The sequence below is a fragment of the Melanaphis sacchari genome, unplaced genomic scaffold, assembly GCF_002803265.2.
Source record: "Melanaphis sacchari strain LSU unplaced genomic scaffold, SCAv2.0 Contig64_pilon_pilon, whole genome shotgun sequence".
NCBI classification, from domain to species: domain Eukaryota; kingdom Metazoa; phylum Arthropoda; class Insecta; order Hemiptera; family Aphididae; genus Melanaphis; species Melanaphis sacchari.
In genome coordinates, this window is record NW_020271462.1 from 2,069,518 (window position 1) to 2,091,195 (window position 21,678).

Below are 21,678 nucleotides of genomic sequence, written 5' to 3' on the forward strand. Positions count from 1 at the left end.
ATACCTACATAATATATTAACCTTTGAAGCGCATATTCCTACATAAGTAACAAGTCGTAATAAATTTATACAATTTATCCTTTTGATTTTTTATAAAAATGTAGATGAAACTTTCAAAGTACGCCTTTTTAACTGATATTTATTTTTCCATTCGTATACTTGGTATATGTGCGTACCATATGCATGCTGAGTTCAACACTTTTAATGTAAATAACCAATTAGCAGCTATACTTTGTGATAAACTTATGTATTGACTATGCTTTTCGTTTATCTAATTAAATAATAATAATATCGATGAAAATAATATGATATAAAATAAACCGTATTTTTAAATTTATTCTTATACATTATAAAAAATGTTTAATATCATATTATTTTACTCAAAGAAACTTAAAATGTATTACAAAGAATTTCAAAAAATATTTATTGCACAATACAGAAATCTTTATCTTAATCCATAAGTCACTCCGGATTTAATGGCTTAATGCCGGATCGCCTCCGTCATCATTTCCTACAGTGGAATCCGACGGACAAACGACCCATGCGTCGTCATTAATTGTATAGTCGCTGCAGTGGCTCCAATTAAATCTATCCCAGTTTCTGATAGTAAATTATTAACTAGCCTTCCAACTAGCAACAGTCATTTTTTTAAATTATCCATTAGTTACGACTGTTACGAGTGACTTACAACTATATAATAAACATCATACTTAACTTTAACTTTAATACAGCTGAATGTATTTCTTATGACTACTGAAATATATCTGTATCATTATATTAACTCACAAGAAGTGAAATATGATTTGGCGATCTTAAAACAAAAATGTTAATATTTATATTTTTGGTGGTTAATACTTAAGACAAAAAATAATAATGACTCGTTATAGCTCTAGTGCTCTATGTGGGTTTTCATATAGGTAATTAAGAATTCTAAAATTAAGCATTTTTATGATACGCATCTAAACGTGATTTATTTTTAAATCATGTAAAAATGATCATAACGCATTTTATCTGATACTAATTTTATATTATAGACACGATAACTCAGAATCGTTTCACAACCATACTATAATGAGTATAATAATAAATAATATGTGTATTTCTACGAGTACTTTACACAACTTATTCTTAAGAGGATGTCAGTGCACTCAGTGTTTTAATAAAAAAATTAAAATATTGTAAATTACTAAAATTAGCCAACATCAATGTATAATAATATTAATATTACTGTTTTCAGTATTTATACATACTAATTATACCATAATACTAGTTACGAGTATATAGATTCAATAGTAGTGGATATAATATACAAATAAAATATAAAAATCAAAATTTTGAAGTTTTAAAATAAACATTAAAATAAAAACATTGCTATAATGCTAAAAGTAAAAAAAAAAAATAAAGTACATCATATAGGTAAATAATAAATATCTATTAAAAATTAACCTAATGTATAATTAATAATATGTACCTACACATAAGTTATTAGAATAAAACATTATACGTTTGTCATCATTATATCGTTTATATTTCATACCAACCATGCTCTCGTGCATAAAATGTTATTTTCGGGTAACCTTAAAATAATAATAAATAATTGTTCAATAATTTGCACCACCACGGTAAATGCGAAAATGAAAATGGAAACTGACGAACGACGGCTAATATAAAAAAGATAATACTAGAACGAATGAATCATTTAGTAATGCTAGCGTCTTGGAGGTACCTTGATAAACTGTTCAAAGAGTTACATTAAACTGTAAAGCTGAGCAAGTACCAGTTGTCGGCGTTTATGTCTTTAAACGAGAGTAGACAGCCAGTAGACGTGGTAAGCATGTGATACTTCCGTAGAGATCGGGTGTATTTAGACTTCCTAGACAGTTCAAAACAGGTAAGTATGCATCAATGGCACAGCATGTTAATGGACCAATTGTAAAATTGTTTAGGTATTCGTCAGACGAACTTTGGTGTAGTGTGAGCCACAGATAACCTTGAGGGTCAAGGCGACCACCAATAAAACCATTAAAGACCAAACTTCAAACTTCAGCAGATAACCAAGTCCCTATATATTGTCGTCCGACGAGAAAAAAAGTAGACATCGGACGAGAAAAAAATTTGGCGGACTTTCACTGCAACTATATAGCCAAGGCGGAAAAGTTCGTACAAGCCCACTGTACTATCTGTTGTTCAATACATTAAAATTAAATCAATATTTTAAACCATCGACTACTTGAGTTATCAGAAATGAGTCAACCACTTGTATGATATTAGATATGTTTTTTAGGTTTCAAAAATTAGTTTAGAACACCAAATATCCCCGTTGTATTCGTCTAACACAATATAAACTTTAGGTACTCTATCTGTTAGTTTCCATTTAATCATTTAAACAAGTATGTCGTACATACATAGTTATATTGTCAATATTGTCTGAGAGGCAGTAAAAATTATTCCATTTGTTCGTGTTCAATTTAATTCAAAAATTCTTGTTTCGTGTTCTCTCCTTTAAATGTTCAACTACACTAAAAATTAAAATCATATATAAAATGTTACATCACTCTGCTACTACAACAGTAGGTAGATTTGGAGGTACCTACCACAACCACTAGTACTGTAGGTACTAGTAATACCTACGCAAATGATTAACTCCATATTTTATTTAATAAAAAAATAAGTCGTTTGAGATAGATCTATCATTTCTTATTGGTATTATTAATGTATATTTAAATCATTAAATCCAATAATAATATTATACTCTCCTATAATTATGATACAAGTATACGATATTAAACCACATTCTGTTTTCTTTTCTTACACCTACTTATCCAAGGTGTTTCGTGATAATTTAGACGCGTGCAAAATACATAATAACTATCTCGCAGACACGTATTTTACAACATAATAATATGTAATAAATAGTATTGTATTCGCATATAATATATTCAGCTATATTAATTTGGATAGATATACCGACAACAACTCGTTAAGCCTTTTGGCAGAAAAAAAGAAGAATTTACGATAATATTATATGATTACGATGAGTATTATTCGGGGTATTTACTGCGTCATCAACTGTGCATCACGAAAGATTATCAAGAGTACCTATTATTATTATTATCATAGGCGGCGACCGGTTGACGAATTATTTTTTCGTTACGAGGACGCAATATTTATTTATCGTCATCATTATTATTTATTATTGAAATGAGCCGTCTGACGCGACGGTCGACGTCTCGGGTCTGCTGCAGCGCGGTGCAGCACTCGTGAATAAACCGGTTTTGTCGGCGGCGGGCCGCTTCGGATCACCAGAAACGGCTGCCGCCGCCGCCGCCGCCGCGCTTCCGACCCAACGGAAAACAGTGCGAACGGTTTTAGAGGCGAGCTAGTGGCGCGGCGGCGGTTCCCTCGTAATTTTATCTGCGACGGTTTTCCCCCTTCCACGAACCCACCACCGGGGCCGCCGCCGTCCGCACACACACGCACAGGCACACACGCGTCGTCTGCACAGTGCGCACCGGATGGGTCTTTGTTTACTACGGCCGTCCGTACGCTGATGATATCCGCCGCCGTTGCCGTTTGACCGTTTACTCCGTTCGCTTTTTTTCGACCGTTTTTTTACTCTGTCGTCCGTCGATTGCCCGCTCGTTTCCTACGGTTAACGATACGTCCGAACCATCGTGTCCGTACACGGTAACGTTAACCACATCGTTTGTTCGCGTAGCCGGTTGAACGCGCCGGCCGAGTCCGTTGGGTCCGAGCGCGCCGTCGTTTCCATTATCATTTATCGTCCGTTTATCGTAATTCATCGTATTCATAATTAAATAATATTTGGCACCTGTGTCCGCCGGTCCCGATGTTCAAGTCGCTTACACAAGACGGTGGCCATTGACGACGTGAAAACGACGACCCGCTGCTTCTGCTCTGACGACTGTTCTCCCAGATACAAGGTACACCCCGTACCCGCCACCGATGTCGAGTCCCACTGTGGTGGCTCATCGACGAGCCACTCGACCAGGCGATGTCGTCTGTCGGTTCGATTAGAACGTCGCATCGCACTGTTGCCGTGCTCGAGACGCTGGTGATGCGACTGCGGTACGATGAAAGTCACCGTCTGCTTCGGTTCAACTAGGGTCATCGTCCCCTGCGGACGAGGAGAAATATTGGTCAGAGACCTAATTCATCAGGCCATCACTCGTTACAAGAAAGCCACTGGAAAGGTGAGTCTCGCAGTACTTAACAACTGGTATAACCGTAATAGCTCTAGAACAATAGCGTCTGTGTTAATATTGGTTTACCTACGTATATTTGATACCGTTAGGTTAAGACCATTCCAGACGTTTGTATTCTTTTTTTGTCAATCCAGTGGGTAACTGCCAAAATCTATGTAACTTTTTTAACGTTTCCAATGTTGAGTCGACAAACAAAATTTAATTTACTGATATACAGTTGTATATTGTGCCTATAACTGTCCTTTAGTAGTTTAAGTGATCAGGATAAGATCTAAAGAAGACCGTCCACTAAGATTTCTTTTGTTGGAATATAATAAATAATAATATTATATATTATAGGTAGGTAAGTAGGCAAAATTATGTGTACCTTTCAGTCCAATAGGTAAGATGCACTGTTAAATATTAATTATCTATGTAATCGTTATAATGCATTTTCAAAATGTTAATTGATAACTCATCCTGCAGTAGCATATTCTTCAAACATATATCTGTAAACTATTAGCAATTATAATTATTATAATTTACCACAAATTATAACAATTAGGTAATAAAATAATTTATTGAATAGATATAATAATATATAGATATGGTTTACATTAATCATAAACATGATAGATGATGACCATTAATGTGAACATTATTATTTTAATAATTTTTATAGCGTGGTTATTATAGGCAGTGTCTTGGATAGGTAGTGTATATAATGTATTTTATAATTTAGGTAGAAGCTAATATGATAACTATAGTTAATATTTTCTTGTTTTTATTCTGAAGTAGTTATTTTTACTCCGTGTTTTTTCATTGACCATATTTTTTTTACATGAATGATTAATGATAAATCTAAAATGATGGGAAATGTGATTTTATTTTTGTGAAGCATGTATGTTCTCTACTTATTATAATATTACTAGGAACTAAGTAGGTTGATTTATAAGTAAAAATTGTTTTGTTATTTATTTTAGTAGATAGTTTTACATTTTAAGTCAGAATAATTCCATAGTTCCATAGTTCCATATTAATGAATATTGTATGTCACTATTCTTAATTAGAAAGAATTTATCTCGTAATTTATATTTTAATATTTATACCTTTCCTTAAATCTATTCTGAAGTTACTTAATCTAAAATAAGTTGATATTTTTAAAAATCCTGTAATACAATCTATATGGTTTACTATCCTCTCTCATTTCAAGCCACTAAGTTATTATTAATTTTTTCCTTATTTTTTTAAGCTATAATTTTGTTTATAGTCATTGATCATCATGATTAGAATCGATATTAAAATGATGTTAGTATTGTGCATCAAGTATTAACAACAATTGATTTAGTCCCAAAATTATCAACAATAATTATCTATGTATCTTTAATAAGTTCTCATGTTATTTATGTAATAATTTACCCCTATAATGCCAAGTTTATTTAATTTAATGATTCACTAAAATTTAATAGATCCATTCTAGAACCAATCATGAACTACTACAGCGATATAATTCAAGAGATCATTAGTTCACTATTAATTCATTAAATGTATAGGTACCTAGTATTTTTGTATGAAACTTGACATTAAATTATTAACTGCATACTTGTCCAACAGAATTCTTAAATGATTACTAAAAATCAAAGTTACTACATACTAGACTGTATAGTATATATTTAAAATTCAATATCAAGTTAAAAAGTTAAATAATACCGGGAATAATACCTATTGTTTTATATTTTGTATTGGTATTGTTTATTAATCATTTTTTTCTTAAATATTAAATATTTCACTTAAGGTATTATTATGATTAATACTGAAAAAAAATGTAATATTGAAATTTTCTATATATCTAGCTGAGTACCTAGTTGCTTGTAAAATATCTACCTAAGTCCTAATAATAATTATTGAATCTCAAATTAAACAATGATCGCAAGTCAGATAAACTCAGATAAAATTATGATAAATAATCCACTAGTTTTAATTTATGATAGCTATTCTAAGAATGTATAAAAATAGCAAGTACCAAAACATCTGTTTTTATAAACCATAAATGGTAGTCTACAAGCTAAGTAAGATGATCATATAAGATTTTGCTGTAGGAAAATATCAAGTGCATTGTATCAAGGATTTTGACATGGATATTGTAGCTATAATTGAAACATTATTCATCTAACATATTATGTTCTTTAGTACCTATTTATTGTTTTTACCATGTTATGTTTATAATCAAGGAAATAGTTAAAAAAATAAATATTTAGTTAAATATTATTAACTTCAGACCTCTGAATATCTTTGATTTGTATATTATATTATATATTACTATAAAACCTCTAATCACTATTTTAAAAATGTAATTTATATTTTTTTTTTTTTTTGACAAATATATTAAAATGGCCTACAAATTAAACAACTCGCTTAACAACTTTGAACTTACTAACCCCTAATCAATCTATATTTTTTGTTTATAAATGATTATAATAACAATTTATAATTTTTAAAAACTTGCAGTTTTGTTTAAAATATAATAATAAATAGGTATTTAACTTAGTTTTCCCAAATATTTACTTATCTATTTACATTTACTTATATATATACATATATATTAATATACAGGGCCTCCCCTACATAACTATATATTTTATTGTTAAAAGTATTTCTGATATAGGTGTTATTGGGTAGATATGACTAAATATATTATATTGGTATTATTTTAGTACATATTTATCTAAGTAACAAATAGAATTGTCTTATTATAGTTTATTAAAAATATACTAATTATAATAGGTATATATTTCAGTTTACACTTATGTATTTACAGATAATATATAAACAACTAGAGATTATCTATGATTACATATTCATTATTAGCCCAATTTACTACATATTTCTTATTTATACAACTTAACTTACAATTAATACATATTGCCTACATGATAAATCTTTAGTTAGAGATTAAGGTAAACATTTCATTTTTGGAGAATATTCTTTTTGTTTCACTTACTAAATACTATTAAGGATTGTGTATTTGTTTTATTAAGTAGTGATACTATTAGTACATTATATTTTAAAGCAAGATAAATCATTAATTTTGAAAAACAAGAGCTTAGATTATTTAATTTCATTAACTGACTATTATTGTTTTTAATAGTTAAAGACAAATACTTAATAATTAGAGCTATATGTAATTTTAATGATTTGAAAACAAAGTACTGATAAAGTACTTAACATGTGATCAGGAGCATAAATAAAACCAACAAATGTATGTTTAGTGTATACAAACAAAATAATAATAATTCTAAAAAAGTCGAAAGATAATAAATATAACGTAAAATATTTACATATTTACTAAAATTTCAGGGTGTTAATATAATTTGAATTGATTATTTTTTCACGGTTAGATTGTAAAAAGATTATAATTTTTCAAATTGTAAATATTTCTAAAATGAATTAAAATTAGATTAAAATCATAAGTTTTAATTCAAAAAAAAAATTTGAAATTTAATAATTACTTACAAAACTACAAAATACAGTTTTTAAAGTTATCGAATAGTAAATTATTAGAAAATACAAATGATTAGAATGTTACTAATATTATTACTAAATTTAACAGATTTTTTTCTAAATCTCAAAAATTCCACAAAATCTATATTTAATATAGATACTCTTATCAGTATTCTGTTTTCTGTATAAAGGACATTAACCTTCAGCCTGTCACAGTGCACAGTAGGTCTTCACTCTTTAGCCTATATAAAGTTTCCTTTATAGATTAATAATATTATGTAGGACATTTCTTCAACTAAATTTTTAACTTTACAAACTTCTATTTATTGAAATATATTAGAATTAGATCAGAATTTAGATAGTTAATAGCATACTCATAGCATATTAATATTAAATATATATTATTTTACATACCTATCTTAATTATTAATTACATAGAATACTTAAAATAAACGACTAATTTTTCAAAAAAATATTGTTATATTTCTTTACAAAAATATTCCCTCTAGTCCGGACTTGTATATTTTACATTATGAAAGTCGGCAAGGTCGTCATTGGTTGTGTTGATGATCGTTCTTGTTCTGCAAAACTGGCCATGCACGTACAGTACATATATTATTGAATGTATACATATACTAAGCACACGCCTACATATATATACAATATGCATGTATCGTCTAGTACAAGGTCTCTTAGAATTCGCTAATTCAGTAAACGTTTAATAAGCTTAGTATGTACATAATATACATATATATAACCTACATCTCCACGTGTAACATTAGCAGTTAGCACACGATATTATAAACTGTCATATTTTTACTGATACTAACATTTCGTTTTGCTGTCTATTATTCTACGAGAATCGTAACCATGAGTATTTTATTCTATAATTAACTAGACAAATATTAAAGGAGATATTAAATCATTATTAATTTTAATACTAATATGTCTTTTACTAACTTTTTTTTTTTTTGAACCGAATACGTCAATTCCTTGAGATAGTTTTTGAAAATAAATAGGACGTCTATACGAATTTAAACAAAGTTTGATGGTTAGATATGAATTTTTAAGAAATTATATAACATGATCATAATTTATTATTATTAATTTATGATACACAATGTGATGTTTTAAGTAAAAATGAATTAATAAATATCATGACGAGACAACAGTCGTCGATTGTTCTCTTTACAGATCTACGACTAAATCGATAAAACGTTATTTATAATTATAACATAGTATAATATTAAATATATGTATATAACTTTGGGTGTTACTATATGTAAATAACAGTATGTTTTGATAGCATATTAAAATGTGTTGATAATTAGTTGCGTCTCAAGTTAATACATAATAAGACAACATTAAAACTTGAAATAAAATGTATACTATATAGTACTTGTAAATCTTCCACTATTCAGTAAAATTAAAACATATAATATGATAATTGGGTTAGTTGATAAATTAATTGATATACCTACGTGATATGATTTATAATTAGTTATCATTGAAATTATTATTTAGTAATAGGTATTGACGTTTTAAATAACATTTAATATTTACCTATTTTATCATAAATATTATTGATCTTAATTGCCAATTTTTATTTCTGCAGACCATTAGTTATATTTTTAGTTTAGTGTTTCGATAACTTAACATTTTTATATTTTTTTTTAAATCCCGAGCAGGGCGATTGATTTTATAACGTGTTTTTTTTTTTTTTTTTTGATGAGTACACGATGAATTGTTGATTAAATTCTTGGATTTTCAAAAATGGTTAAAAATTGGATTTAATTTGTACTTTGGACAAATAAAACTTAATTCTCAATACTTATTTTAATAATCAGGGAAAACAAACAAATTAAGAAAAAAACAAGAATGTTTACGCAAATCCAATTTTGACAAAATCAATTTTGTTTTTTTATGAAATTCGAAAACAAAAAAATCATAGAAACTTGAAATTATCACCAAATGTTTAAATTATCGTTTTTTGTTTACGATACAATATTAAAATATTTTGAATATTTTTGAGTTATTTAAAAGCCATAAAAAATTTTAAATTTTTTTTTAGTTGTTTTTTATAAATATCAATTACAAATTATTTCCTCTGTAGAAATATTTGAAAATTTAATAAAAAGCTCCTAATAAGTTTTTTATTCATAAATTCAAAAAATATCAAAATTCTAAGGCCAAAATATTTTTTATAAGCGTTTAAAGTTAGAATTTTGACAAAATTCTTGAAAATCGTAAAAATTAATAAATTACTTTGTACCTAATTAGAAATTTACAATTTTTATTGTTTTTATATCTAAGATTTATGAATTTTATACAAAGATTTTTCAACCTATTTATGAATAAAAAAATTCTACTAGAAAGCAAAATTAATTTCTTATGAGATTTTTAAGTTTAAATAATTACGACATTCGATATTCACGTTTAAAATATTGATTTCTCCTCAATATTTTTTGATATTTAAATAAATACTTGAAATTTGCACAAAATGTTTAGGTATATTATCATCTTTTATTGCAATATTAAAAATAAAATTCATTATTCTGAGTGCTCTATTTTGCGAATCACTGGGTGTTATATATTTTGTAGGTTTTTTCTTTTGTTTATGTACGTACATGTCGTACATATTAATATATTGCTAGCTTGCGCTATTTATATCTAGAAATAGGTAATAACAATTTTAATACATATTATTTTGACTTACTAGGTGCGATGACTAAATTGTATGTTTTTAATCATACATAATGAATATTGATATAAATATTTTTATTAGACTTTTATATACGTTTGTATATTATTATCTTAATGCTAGTGAGATAATACTCTATTTTAAGGAGTGAAAAACTATTTAACTTTAACGTTATGTAATCATATATATTAGTCCAATGTATCTTGTTTGTATTATGATATAGAATTGCATTTCGAAACCTTTATAGTAGTTTAGTTACACGCATACATATACATTTTAAATTTAAATCAATAATTGAGAGTTAATATTTTAACTATTTAATACTAGCTAAAACTTACTACCTATTATATAAATAAGCAATTGTAATAAAATGGTAAGGTAATAAAGAATCAACTGTTTTTAAGGAGTTTGATGTAGACAATTTTAAAAGTCCGTGCTTGCGAGTAGTCTAAATTTATGTATAAAAATAATATGTGTTATAGTCTTCTCAAAAAGAAAATAACTGAATGATTCTGCGCGTGTCAACGCTTAACATGAATATTATAATTTTTTTTTTTTTTTAAATATCAATCTACTTATTGCAAATTGTTGTTTCTATCAATCTATTTATTCGATCAAATTTCTATTTGAATCCATCATAAAATTTACTTAAAAAGTTTAAAAATGTAACACAAGCCACAAGGTTCTTTATAAAGTATCCATTTCCAATTAAATCACATCGAAAATGTGTAAACAATAAACATAATAGTCATAGTATTTTTTTTTAAACTTAAATTTATCATTTATACAGGATTCGTCAAAATCTCAAAAATTACAAATTATTTTGCAGCCAGACATAAAAAATAATCTGTTTATACCTAAGGACTAAAATAGTAAGATATACACATTTTATACATGGTTCTTTATAAGTTTTGCAATTTTTGCAACCTTTATAGAAACAAATTCTACTAGAGAATCAAATTAATTTTTGACAACTGTTTGAAGTTTTCACGAAAATAGATTCACCCGTATAATAACTAATTTTCTTCAATTTATTTTTTTAGGTACCTGAAATTTCACCAAATATTTTTGTTATCATTTTTTATACATAGTTGTATTTTCAAAATATTTTTACTTTTTTTAGCTTTTTATTGATAGCATAAACATTTTTGATTTCTTTTTAAAGTTTTTTCTATAAATATCAACTAAAAATATTCGTTTAAAATTTTTAATAATTTAATGCAAGGTCTCGCGTAAAATGTACTTGTATTTATATAAAAATTATAAAAATACATTGTCACATTTTTTTTTATATACTTTTGAATTAATTTTTCTTAAAAAATCATAGATATTTACAAAATACAAGTATTTAGTTGTAAAGAACATAATTTATTATTATTATCATTTTTTTTTTTTTTTTTTTTTTTTTTTATTCGGAAATAAAGTATTTAATACAACTGATATAAAATTGATCTATTTTGATTCTTCTCAATCATGCTGAGAGAAAACAAACTTAAATATTGGTATTTTTATCGCACATGTTAGAAATTTGATAATACCTTCCTAATTTTTTATGAAAGTATCTCAAACTTAAATCAAAATGTTACCTTATACAATCTGATTTTGAATATTTTAATTTAATTAAAAAATTACGTGTTAAGAGATAATTATATAATTAAAAAAAACTTAGAATTTAAAAATATTTTGTTTTATTTATTATTTTAGTGGTAGGTTTTTATAAAACCCTAAAACCATTACTATATTTTTATTAGGCCTGGTTTTTCAATCGTTCAGTTACTTTTCACGTTCTTTGTCAGATAAAATTATTTAGTGAATAAACTTCCAAATACAAATTTATTTATTGAATAGTTTTGATAAAAACAAATCATATATAGTATTCTAAATCTTTTAAAATTAAATTAATTATAAAAAATAAAAATATAATTTATACATATTATATTCAATAGTGAAACACAGTTTACTTAGTTGAAATATAGCCTTCAATCGTTAATCATGTATTGATATTAAAAAAAATCGCAATTTTTTCTACTAAAACGTCGAATTTAAACATCAAACTATAAGTTATATCAGAATTCAGAATAAACCGTATTAATATTACCTAAAATTAAATAAATATAAAGTGGTAATTTAATAGAATGTTTTAAAATAATTTAAATTTTGTAATGTGTCTTTAGATTATATTATTTGAACAAATTTAAGAGAAACTATCAATAATTACATGATTTCTTAACAAAATAACCTAAAATCATCATAAACTTAACAATTATTGAATTAAAATTATAAACACATTCTATCTTGAATTTTAAATAATTATGTGGTTGCATAATATGTTTGTAGTAGACATTCTCCCAAAAACACATTATTAAATTAAAATACAGTTTATGTTTACTATGAATACTCCAAGTCATGTTATATTGCATACGTCTAATGTTAAAAGGAGCTGTAGCCTATAATCTGAGGTCAGATATTATCTATAAAACCTATAAGTTAACAAAAACAATTAAAATCAATCCCAATAAATACGATACAAGTAGTATTATTGATTTAAAAAAAAAAAAAAAAACAATTTTAAAATTGTGAAAAAATCTAAAAGAAAACTGGTGTTAAACCTACAGAACAATTAAAATAATAATATATTAGTTAAATATTTATGAAATAAAACTTAAAAATATTTTTTGATATTTCAAAGTATTGTACATAATTATCATAAATATAAAAATATTTATAGTTAATAAGAACGCTGAAAATGTATTTGTTGATTTTGTCTTACCACGCGTTTAATATACAAATTGGATGTTAAAAATTTCTAAAACAGTTTTGTCCTTTAATTTTTAATTATATGTGAAATATAACAATTTAAAAATAACAAGAGACCTATTTTATTGAATAATGTGTAATTTAAAGGGATAAACGTATTTTCTATGAAAAAAAAATAATAGTTTTTGTAAATATTTTTATCATTATTATTTTTTACTTTTTACTTTTTTGTATGGTGGACTAATGGTGCATTTTTAATTCGTATTTTAAAACAAAATATTTTTTAGAAACTTAAGTATATGCTAAGAATTTAGTTTTTAGCGAGTAATTAATTACTTATAAATTATAATATACAAATATTTAAAGTTCTTATGACCAAAGTAAACCAATATTTTGAGGGATATCGTTTTGACATTAAGCACTTCACTTATCTCTATTCATCTAAATTTTATATTTTTAAATGTTCAGAGCAGAATATTTTACTTCAAAATATGAAGTTAAAAATGTATGTTGTCATTCAAATAATCTTAAAAATATAATGACAATAATAAATAATAAAAAATACAATTTGATTTCAAAAAGTCCTATACTTACGTCAATATTTATAAAGAAAATCAGTGTTTACTTATAATAATTAGCTTTTATAATATGTATCTTAAATAATACGCGGAAAATGAAATTATATGTTTTAAAAATCTGCTGGTTTGTCAATTATAATAAATTTGACTGGAATTCCAAAACATTAATTATTATTTAATTCCGAAAAAATAATAAATTTATTGTAATTATCTTTCTTGACATTTACTTGCATTTCATAAGATTATAATCTTAATAATCTTTATTATTTATTTATTTATTTTTTTGATACAATCGACTCTTAATAACTTGAAATTAAAAGAGAAAATAAACATGTTTAAATTATCTAGAATTTTGGGTCATACCTAATGAATAACATGTTATGACTTATGAGTTATAACATTTTGAAGTGGATTTTCTTCTCGACATATCGTTAATTTTAAGTTTTTTATTCAACAGTTGACAGTATTTATTTTTAGCTTATATTATATACCTATCGTCTTAAAATTATATATAAAGACTAATGATGTCCAATTATTAGATATATTTTATCACACGTTTATAGTAGTATTCTTCGGGTACTGAGTAGTTTATTCATCGCTTTATAAATACTTAATAATATGTACATGACCAAAGAGATAATTAAAATATTTTCAAGAAACTATTTTATCTCTATCTTACATACAAGTTACATAACAATTCTACATATCGAATTTATATTACAGTTTTTTTAATGTTTATTTTTAAGAAGTTATATGAATTTAAAATTTTAAAATTATTCAAGGAAGGTGTTTATGACTTGTTATAAAATAAAAATGTGAAAGAAAATTTAGTTCGAACAAATTTGATAATATGTAATTTTTTTTTCAATTATTAAATATAAATAAATTGTAATAAGAACCCAATACACAGATTTGTTATGTTACGCGTTACAAAATTTTCTCGATGAAAAATTGTTTCTGTTATTTATATATTTATTTTTTATCAATTTATAAATGTACAGATATGTTTTATTTGTGATGCACTTAAAATAAACGTAGAAATATTGTCAATAATTTATTGTTATACTTATTGTTCTTGTTATACATATATGTTTACTGTCAATGGATATTTCAATTATGCATGTAAATTAAAAACTTTTACCTTTACTAATAGTTAAGCGAATACAACACTCATATCATCAAACAGCTGTAGGTAATACCACTAATACGCACGATATATGCCTGTTGTAGGTACCACTCGACAGTCGGCACTCGTTATTAGTGTTGTTCGGTGCGTGACACGTTGCAGACGTGGTTATTCGTTGTTAAAATGCATTAATGTTCTAGTTTGTTTGTATTATTTTATCAGTGTTTTATCTTTTACTTAAAGTATTACATATTATTTCAAAATGGTTTCTAATGCAACTATGTGATTGACTGTATCTGAATTTTATGTATATAAATCTGGGTCAAATATTACGAATTGTGATTTTAATAAAATTGTGAAATTATATTCACTTTAATATATTAATATAGATTTCCGTAATCTATATTAATATATTTAGGCTATAACTGGTAATTATATACATAGAAAAATTTTTTTTTAGTTATTTTATATTTTAAAATAAAAATCATTGTTAACATCATAATATAACGCTGCAGCTGCAGTTTAAAATATATTATTTTCTTGAGCTGTATACAGATTGGCATGACGACGACTGAGCGAAATTCAATAAAATTTAGATTATTTAACTAACTAAACTGTATTCATAGATTTACCACCATTTACTTTGCCTATGGTATAATATAATTATTTTCCTCATTTTATACAGTACAAAATATATTTATAAAAACTATATATAGTTTTACAATAAGTAAGTTTTATAAATTCCAATTTTTATTATAATACATAAAGTTATCAACGCTATAAAATGTAAATTTATAACACCCCCCCCCCCCACACACACACACACACGCACGCACACATGCATCTCACCACATTTTTCGTGTATCTTTTCTGATTAAAACATTGTTATAGATTCTGATTAGTTATCTCAATGTTATAAGAGAATATATACGCAGTATTACGTATACATAATATATGGTATTGTTATTTCGTTATGTTTGGCTTGGCTTAATTATTCGGTTCTTGACTAGCAGATATTCATTTTCTTTAAAAACAATAGTAAAAAGTAGACAAATACAATGCATCAATATCACTGTGTTGGCTACTGTGATGAGAACAATTGAAAAAACTAAGACGCTTTGAAAAAAAAATATACAACCTATATATTGTAATTTTAATTATGTTTCTATTAAAAAAATAAAAAATAGATTTATTTTTACTTATTTTTATTACTATGATGTAAAAACAAATTCAAAACTGAAAAAACTATAATTATTATTATTGGGTATAGTTAATGTTCAAATGAAATGTTTCATTTTTAACTCCGATATTATATTATTTGTTTTTAAAATGAAATTTCAAATCTTAGTTTGTGAGTATATATTACTATACCTACCCAACTTAATAGTATTGCATTTTGATTTCCATCTAACACATATATGTATTAATTCAAATTTAATCGCACCTATTAAAAACGATAAATGTAAAAATAATTATATATTTATTAGTTGAAGAATCACAATTAAAATATGTGAAGTTTACCGGATTGTGATATGCGACTCGAGTGGGTAACACTATATGTATAATAATGATACAGTTAGTTAAAAATGTGCATTTGTTTTCATATTTTTCATTGTAGTTTTATAATATTTTATTATAATGTTACCAAACATTATAAGAATAATTCTCGTAGTTAAATATATGTTCATTTAATTAAAAGAAATGTGATTTGGCCTCTTTTATTCTGCCTCAAATGTGTTTTGCATACATTTTTTTTAAAAAATCACACAATGCATAACCAAAAATATATCTAACAAAAATTACCATTTAGAACGTATGAATTAAATTAATAGTTTAAACCTACAACAGACAAATTATCCTTTTTTTCAACAATAATTGCATATCTACGTATATTCGTATCATTAAACTTTTCTTAGTGTATTTACTATAAATGTTCAATCGCAATTTATTATATGATAATACAAAATAATAATAAAAAAATATATGCTTTTATGTGTGGTAGGACTGTAGTGACATGATAGTTGTAAACAAAAATTATTTAAAAATCCAACCTATTAATACTATTTAATTATACGTTTTTAATAGAAGTTTTTAAGATTCTAAATTATAACGAAACCAAAATTAAATATTCAATTTAATATTAATAAATAATATTATGATACAATGACAAATAAAAAACAATAATTAAATTATTTGTGAGTTATTGGTATATGTCATTTATAAAATGTGTAAGAGAATTATTTTCTTAAAAATATTCACGGTCTATATCTAATTTGTATTACGTTTTTAGTCAATATTAAACTTCATTCTTTTTTTTTTTTTTTGCTATATTAATTATATTAAAATTTGTTTTAGTTTTTTTTTTATCTAAATAACTTAAAAATATATTTTCATAGAGAAAATTACTCATATAACTGTAGGTAGTTATTTGTTTTAAGCTCGTGACGTCCTTGCCTGTCTGTTAAAAAAAAACTGTTTCAAGCAGCAAAAAAAAAGACTAATTATTTAATTTTTACTTTATTTATTTAGAGTGCATATTTTAAATTACTATGTATACTTATACGTATGGTCCGTTTTGTGTGTGCGATTCTGAAGTTCGGTTTTAACAATTGTTATATCTATTATCGTTGATAATGTCATTATCATGTTGGAAAACTGTTCATCTCACCAAAATTGTAACTGTGGTAAACGGAGTGCATCTGTCATTGGAAAATTGACCAAAGTATTTGGACGCAAAAAAACCTATCAAGTTCAAAAAGCCCAAAAACTCAATAAAGTATCATCGACCGAACTCGGCGAGGTATTATAATTACGAATTTAATGCTAATAGTATTATGTAAACGTATTACGTATTTATAAATATTTTTTTTTATTTCTATAGTGAAACCATTAACAAATAGTTTTTTATTAAATATGTACCTATTATACCTTGTACATAACAATTATTAGAAAGAAAAATTAGACAGTAACCGAGACCATTGTCACACTTCGCTCGTCGTGTCACTAACCCCTAGCAAGCTATGATTTCTTATTATTAAATATTTTTTTACAAATTTAAAAGCAATAATATACTAATTTATTTTTAAAAATATATAAATAATAATGATGGAATCACTATATTTATTATGAGAACTGGATATTATAAAATTATGCTGTTTAAATTTAAACCTGCAGCCTTCTTTTAAAATGATAATATTTTACTTATTATATTTAAATTACTCCATATATATTTTATAAAAGCTTCTCAAGAATTACAATAACGAAAACACGGGATCTATTTTATTAAGCAGAATTTAAATTAATTTTTCTTATGATTTACATTTTTATTGTTGTATTTAAAACCAAATTAAATTAATTATTCAGTGGAAAAAGAAAATTATTATTTAAATATTTTGAAATATTTTAATAACCATGTATAGAAATATAGTGTGTTTTTTATTACCTATATGAATTAAATAACGCATCGGGTAAAAAATTATTTTCTCTATAGGTCTTACTATATTTTAAACTATTTAAGGTATTAAGTAAACATTTAAATAAAACGCATTTTTTTAATCTATAACTTATAATAATAATTGATTTTTTCCATGATTTATAAAAATATTATAATATAATTTATTTTATCAATAATTTTTACTAAGTGTGTGTTTTATTTAGTATACTTTATACTAAAGGTCTACAGTAAATCTAGTTGACAGTAACTGTAGTACAGTACTTAATATTATTGTTATGTCAAGCCTAGGATTATATTAAACTTGTTATGTTTCAATAACGTAAATTTATTTTAAAACTAAATTGTTAATAATTAAGTTATTATTTTTTGATTATCTATTTTTAACCATGGCAATATAAGAAAAATTTAAATTTAAAATAAGTTATAAGCAACGACAACATCAGTTCAATGGAAAATTAAAGTCCCTATGAAATATATGTAATATGTATACATATGTAATACCGAAATTCATAAGGATATCAATAAGTATATTTATTTGTAATTTGTATTTTATAGTTTTTTTCCTAGCACTGTGTATGGTGATTGAAAAATATTATGTGGAAATTTATCAATTCGTATCATTTCGTACGCGTCAGCAATAAAAAAATGTGTTCCTACTTAATTACGAACATTCCTATAAAACAATATCATAGACTTTTATTAAATATTAGTTAATGTATGTAACCTATATATTATGTAATATCGAGTATAATATACCTATTAAATCTGTGAAATTAATAATAATATTTTTCGTCTAAATTAATGACTGTTAATATACCTAATCAATTAAAAAAAAAAATTAAATTCTTAAGTCATGTTTTTAGCCATTATATCTAATTATGGTTTTTATTTTAAGTTAATAAATTATAGTAATTATTGTGAATTTGTTGTTTGAAAACGATATTATGTCACGAATAAAAAATATCACTAAGTACTCGTTATTTGTATTATAATTTATTTAAATGACATCACATTAGATGAAATATATATTATTATATTAAGTTATTTATAATTTAGAACTATAAAGTAATATCACAGTAACAGTATAATATAATAAATATTCGGATTATTCATTTGTCTATGTTGGAGTATATTCAATAAATAAATTGAGTTATAGCCCAAAGGTTTGATCTGATAGAAAATAATATGTCAAGTCGATTAAAAATACGAGTAAACAATAAACAGGTTCATCGTCATAAAATAAGTAGTGATCTAGTGACACAAAATAAATATCGATGAAGTAGCTATATATATAGTTTATACATGTATATAAAATAATTGGATTTATTCAAATTTAGACGATGAGAAAAAAGTGCTTTTACTACAAATGTCTTAAATATTGTGTTCTCATTAAAATCGTATTTATATATAAGATACAATAATTCAATATAACTTAGATTATTGTAGGTACCATTTTTAATGATTAAAATAAATGTTATATTTATTTTATCTTTTTAATTAAACATTATTACTTTATTAACTAATATAACCTGAATTTATTATAGAGCGATTATACTTAAAAAATTATTCGAAACACACAGAATTGAAAACGTTGTATTAAATATTTATAACTTTATATTTAGTTAAAAATAATTAATAATTTTTCGTTTAACTTTTTGAGTAGAAATTCTTGGACATACAGTACGTTGATTATAAGTAACAGTGTAAATTTGTAACAAGACAGGAATTTTAATGATTCACCATTATAAATCTATTAGAATGTGCTTACCGGTTAACAATTACAATTATTCTTTTATTCACTATTTAGAAAATTTAATGTGTTAAACTACCCATCTACAAATTATGTGGTACAATTAACTCGGATGTTAACATGCTTGAGTGAAAAGTATATTTTCTTTATTACTTTTTAAGAAACATAAAACGTAAAATCATAATAGAATTTTATTAATTATCAGTTGTATTTTATTTTTATAAATAGTATATGTAACTATTAACCAAACACATTAAACGTAAGAAGTGGGAATTGGTACATACGTCTAAAAAATAATTAATACAAATTAATTTATATATCTAATACAAATAATATGTTTATTGTATTAATATAAGTAATCTACAATTTTTTCTAAATTATATTCGCCATAATTTTTGTATCGGATTTAAAATAATATTGTTCTATGTATAACTGTATCACTAATATTTTATTTTTATTGAAATATCTTATTTAATAAAACTATACGATTATTTATAATTTCACAATTTAGAGCTCAAATTCATGGGTGACCGTCCACAGTTTGCAGTCTCAGAGTGATGGCGGTATCTTAGATCCAGATGATCGTCTCAGGGATGTGGCAGATGATAGAGAACAAATTGTCGCACTCTATGACGATGGTGACAGCAATAGCCCTCACCAACACGGTGGCGGAGATGGAGCTAGCGCTACCTCTAGTCCGGATATGTTCCACGTAAGATATTAATACGAGAAATACCTAATCATATAATATAGTGCAGAAACTGGCGGTCCGTGAACCTTTTTTTATAAACAAAATAAATGCTAATTAAAATGCATATTTCGAATAAACTTCTTTTTTTTTTTTGCTTTCTATATTCTGAGCCGCTAAATTTAAATTTTCTAAAAAGTGGCTCTCTAGTAATTTTGAGTTGCTCATTCCTGATATATTGTGTTATAGTTTAAAATACAAGGAAATATATGTGCATTCCTTGGGTAAAGGTACCTATCAGACACAATACTAAAAAAATATTGTGAGCTATAAAATATGCGTAATATACTAAATACAATTTTAAAAATATGATGAATAAAAACAAAGATAAAAGTGCTTTGAACTGTTGTCAATCATCATAACTTAATTTCATAAATAATTAAAATTTAGTTCTGCCATAATATAGCTATAATGTTTTTAATTTTGAATAACTCTAAGTAATAGTCATAAATAGCCGTAGGTATGACTCACTAGGTTGTTTATACTTTTACCACCTGCCACTCAAAAAAATGTCAGTCAACCATTTTATAATATTAACATTCAGTCTACTTATTCTAACATTTATTTAAGTTAAGTGCATTCAAGTACCTATGCATTTTTTTAGGCCATCATTAAAAATAACTATCAAATATTTTTTTTTTATTTTCAATTAATTACAAGACTATTATTTCAATGTTAACACTAATTGAAGAAATAATCGTAGACATGAAGCGAACAAAGAAACCTAAAACCTTTTCCATTGTAAACTTGTTATTTATAGTTTTTTGTATGAGTTCACGTGTAAGACGTTTGAAGTTAAAAGTACAAATAAACACTTATATTTTTTTTTTGACTTTAACAAATATTTTTCCAGTAATT

General features: G+C 25.0%; 1 protein-coding gene across 5 annotated transcripts in view; it reads left to right on the forward strand.

Moving 5' to 3' along the window:
• The first annotated feature begins 3,482 nt into the window (after positions 1-3,482).
• Positions 3,483-21,678, forward strand: part of LOC112600371 (partitioning defective 3 homolog) — a 28,632-nt gene continuing 10,436 nt past the window's right edge. For 4 of the 5 annotated variants that reach the window (XM_025347562.1, XM_025347563.1, XM_025347564.1 and 1 more), the window contains exons 1-2: positions 17,398-17,668; positions 20,584-20,784. In XM_025347562.1, coding sequence (XP_025203347.1) covers positions 17,513-17,668; positions 20,584-20,784 — 357 coding nt within the window. In that variant the 5' untranslated portion in view covers positions 17,398-17,512. Of the gene's footprint in view, positions 4,215-17,397; positions 17,669-20,583; positions 20,785-21,678 lie in introns of those variants that run through there. The other variant, XM_025347565.1, reaches the window with a different exon arrangement.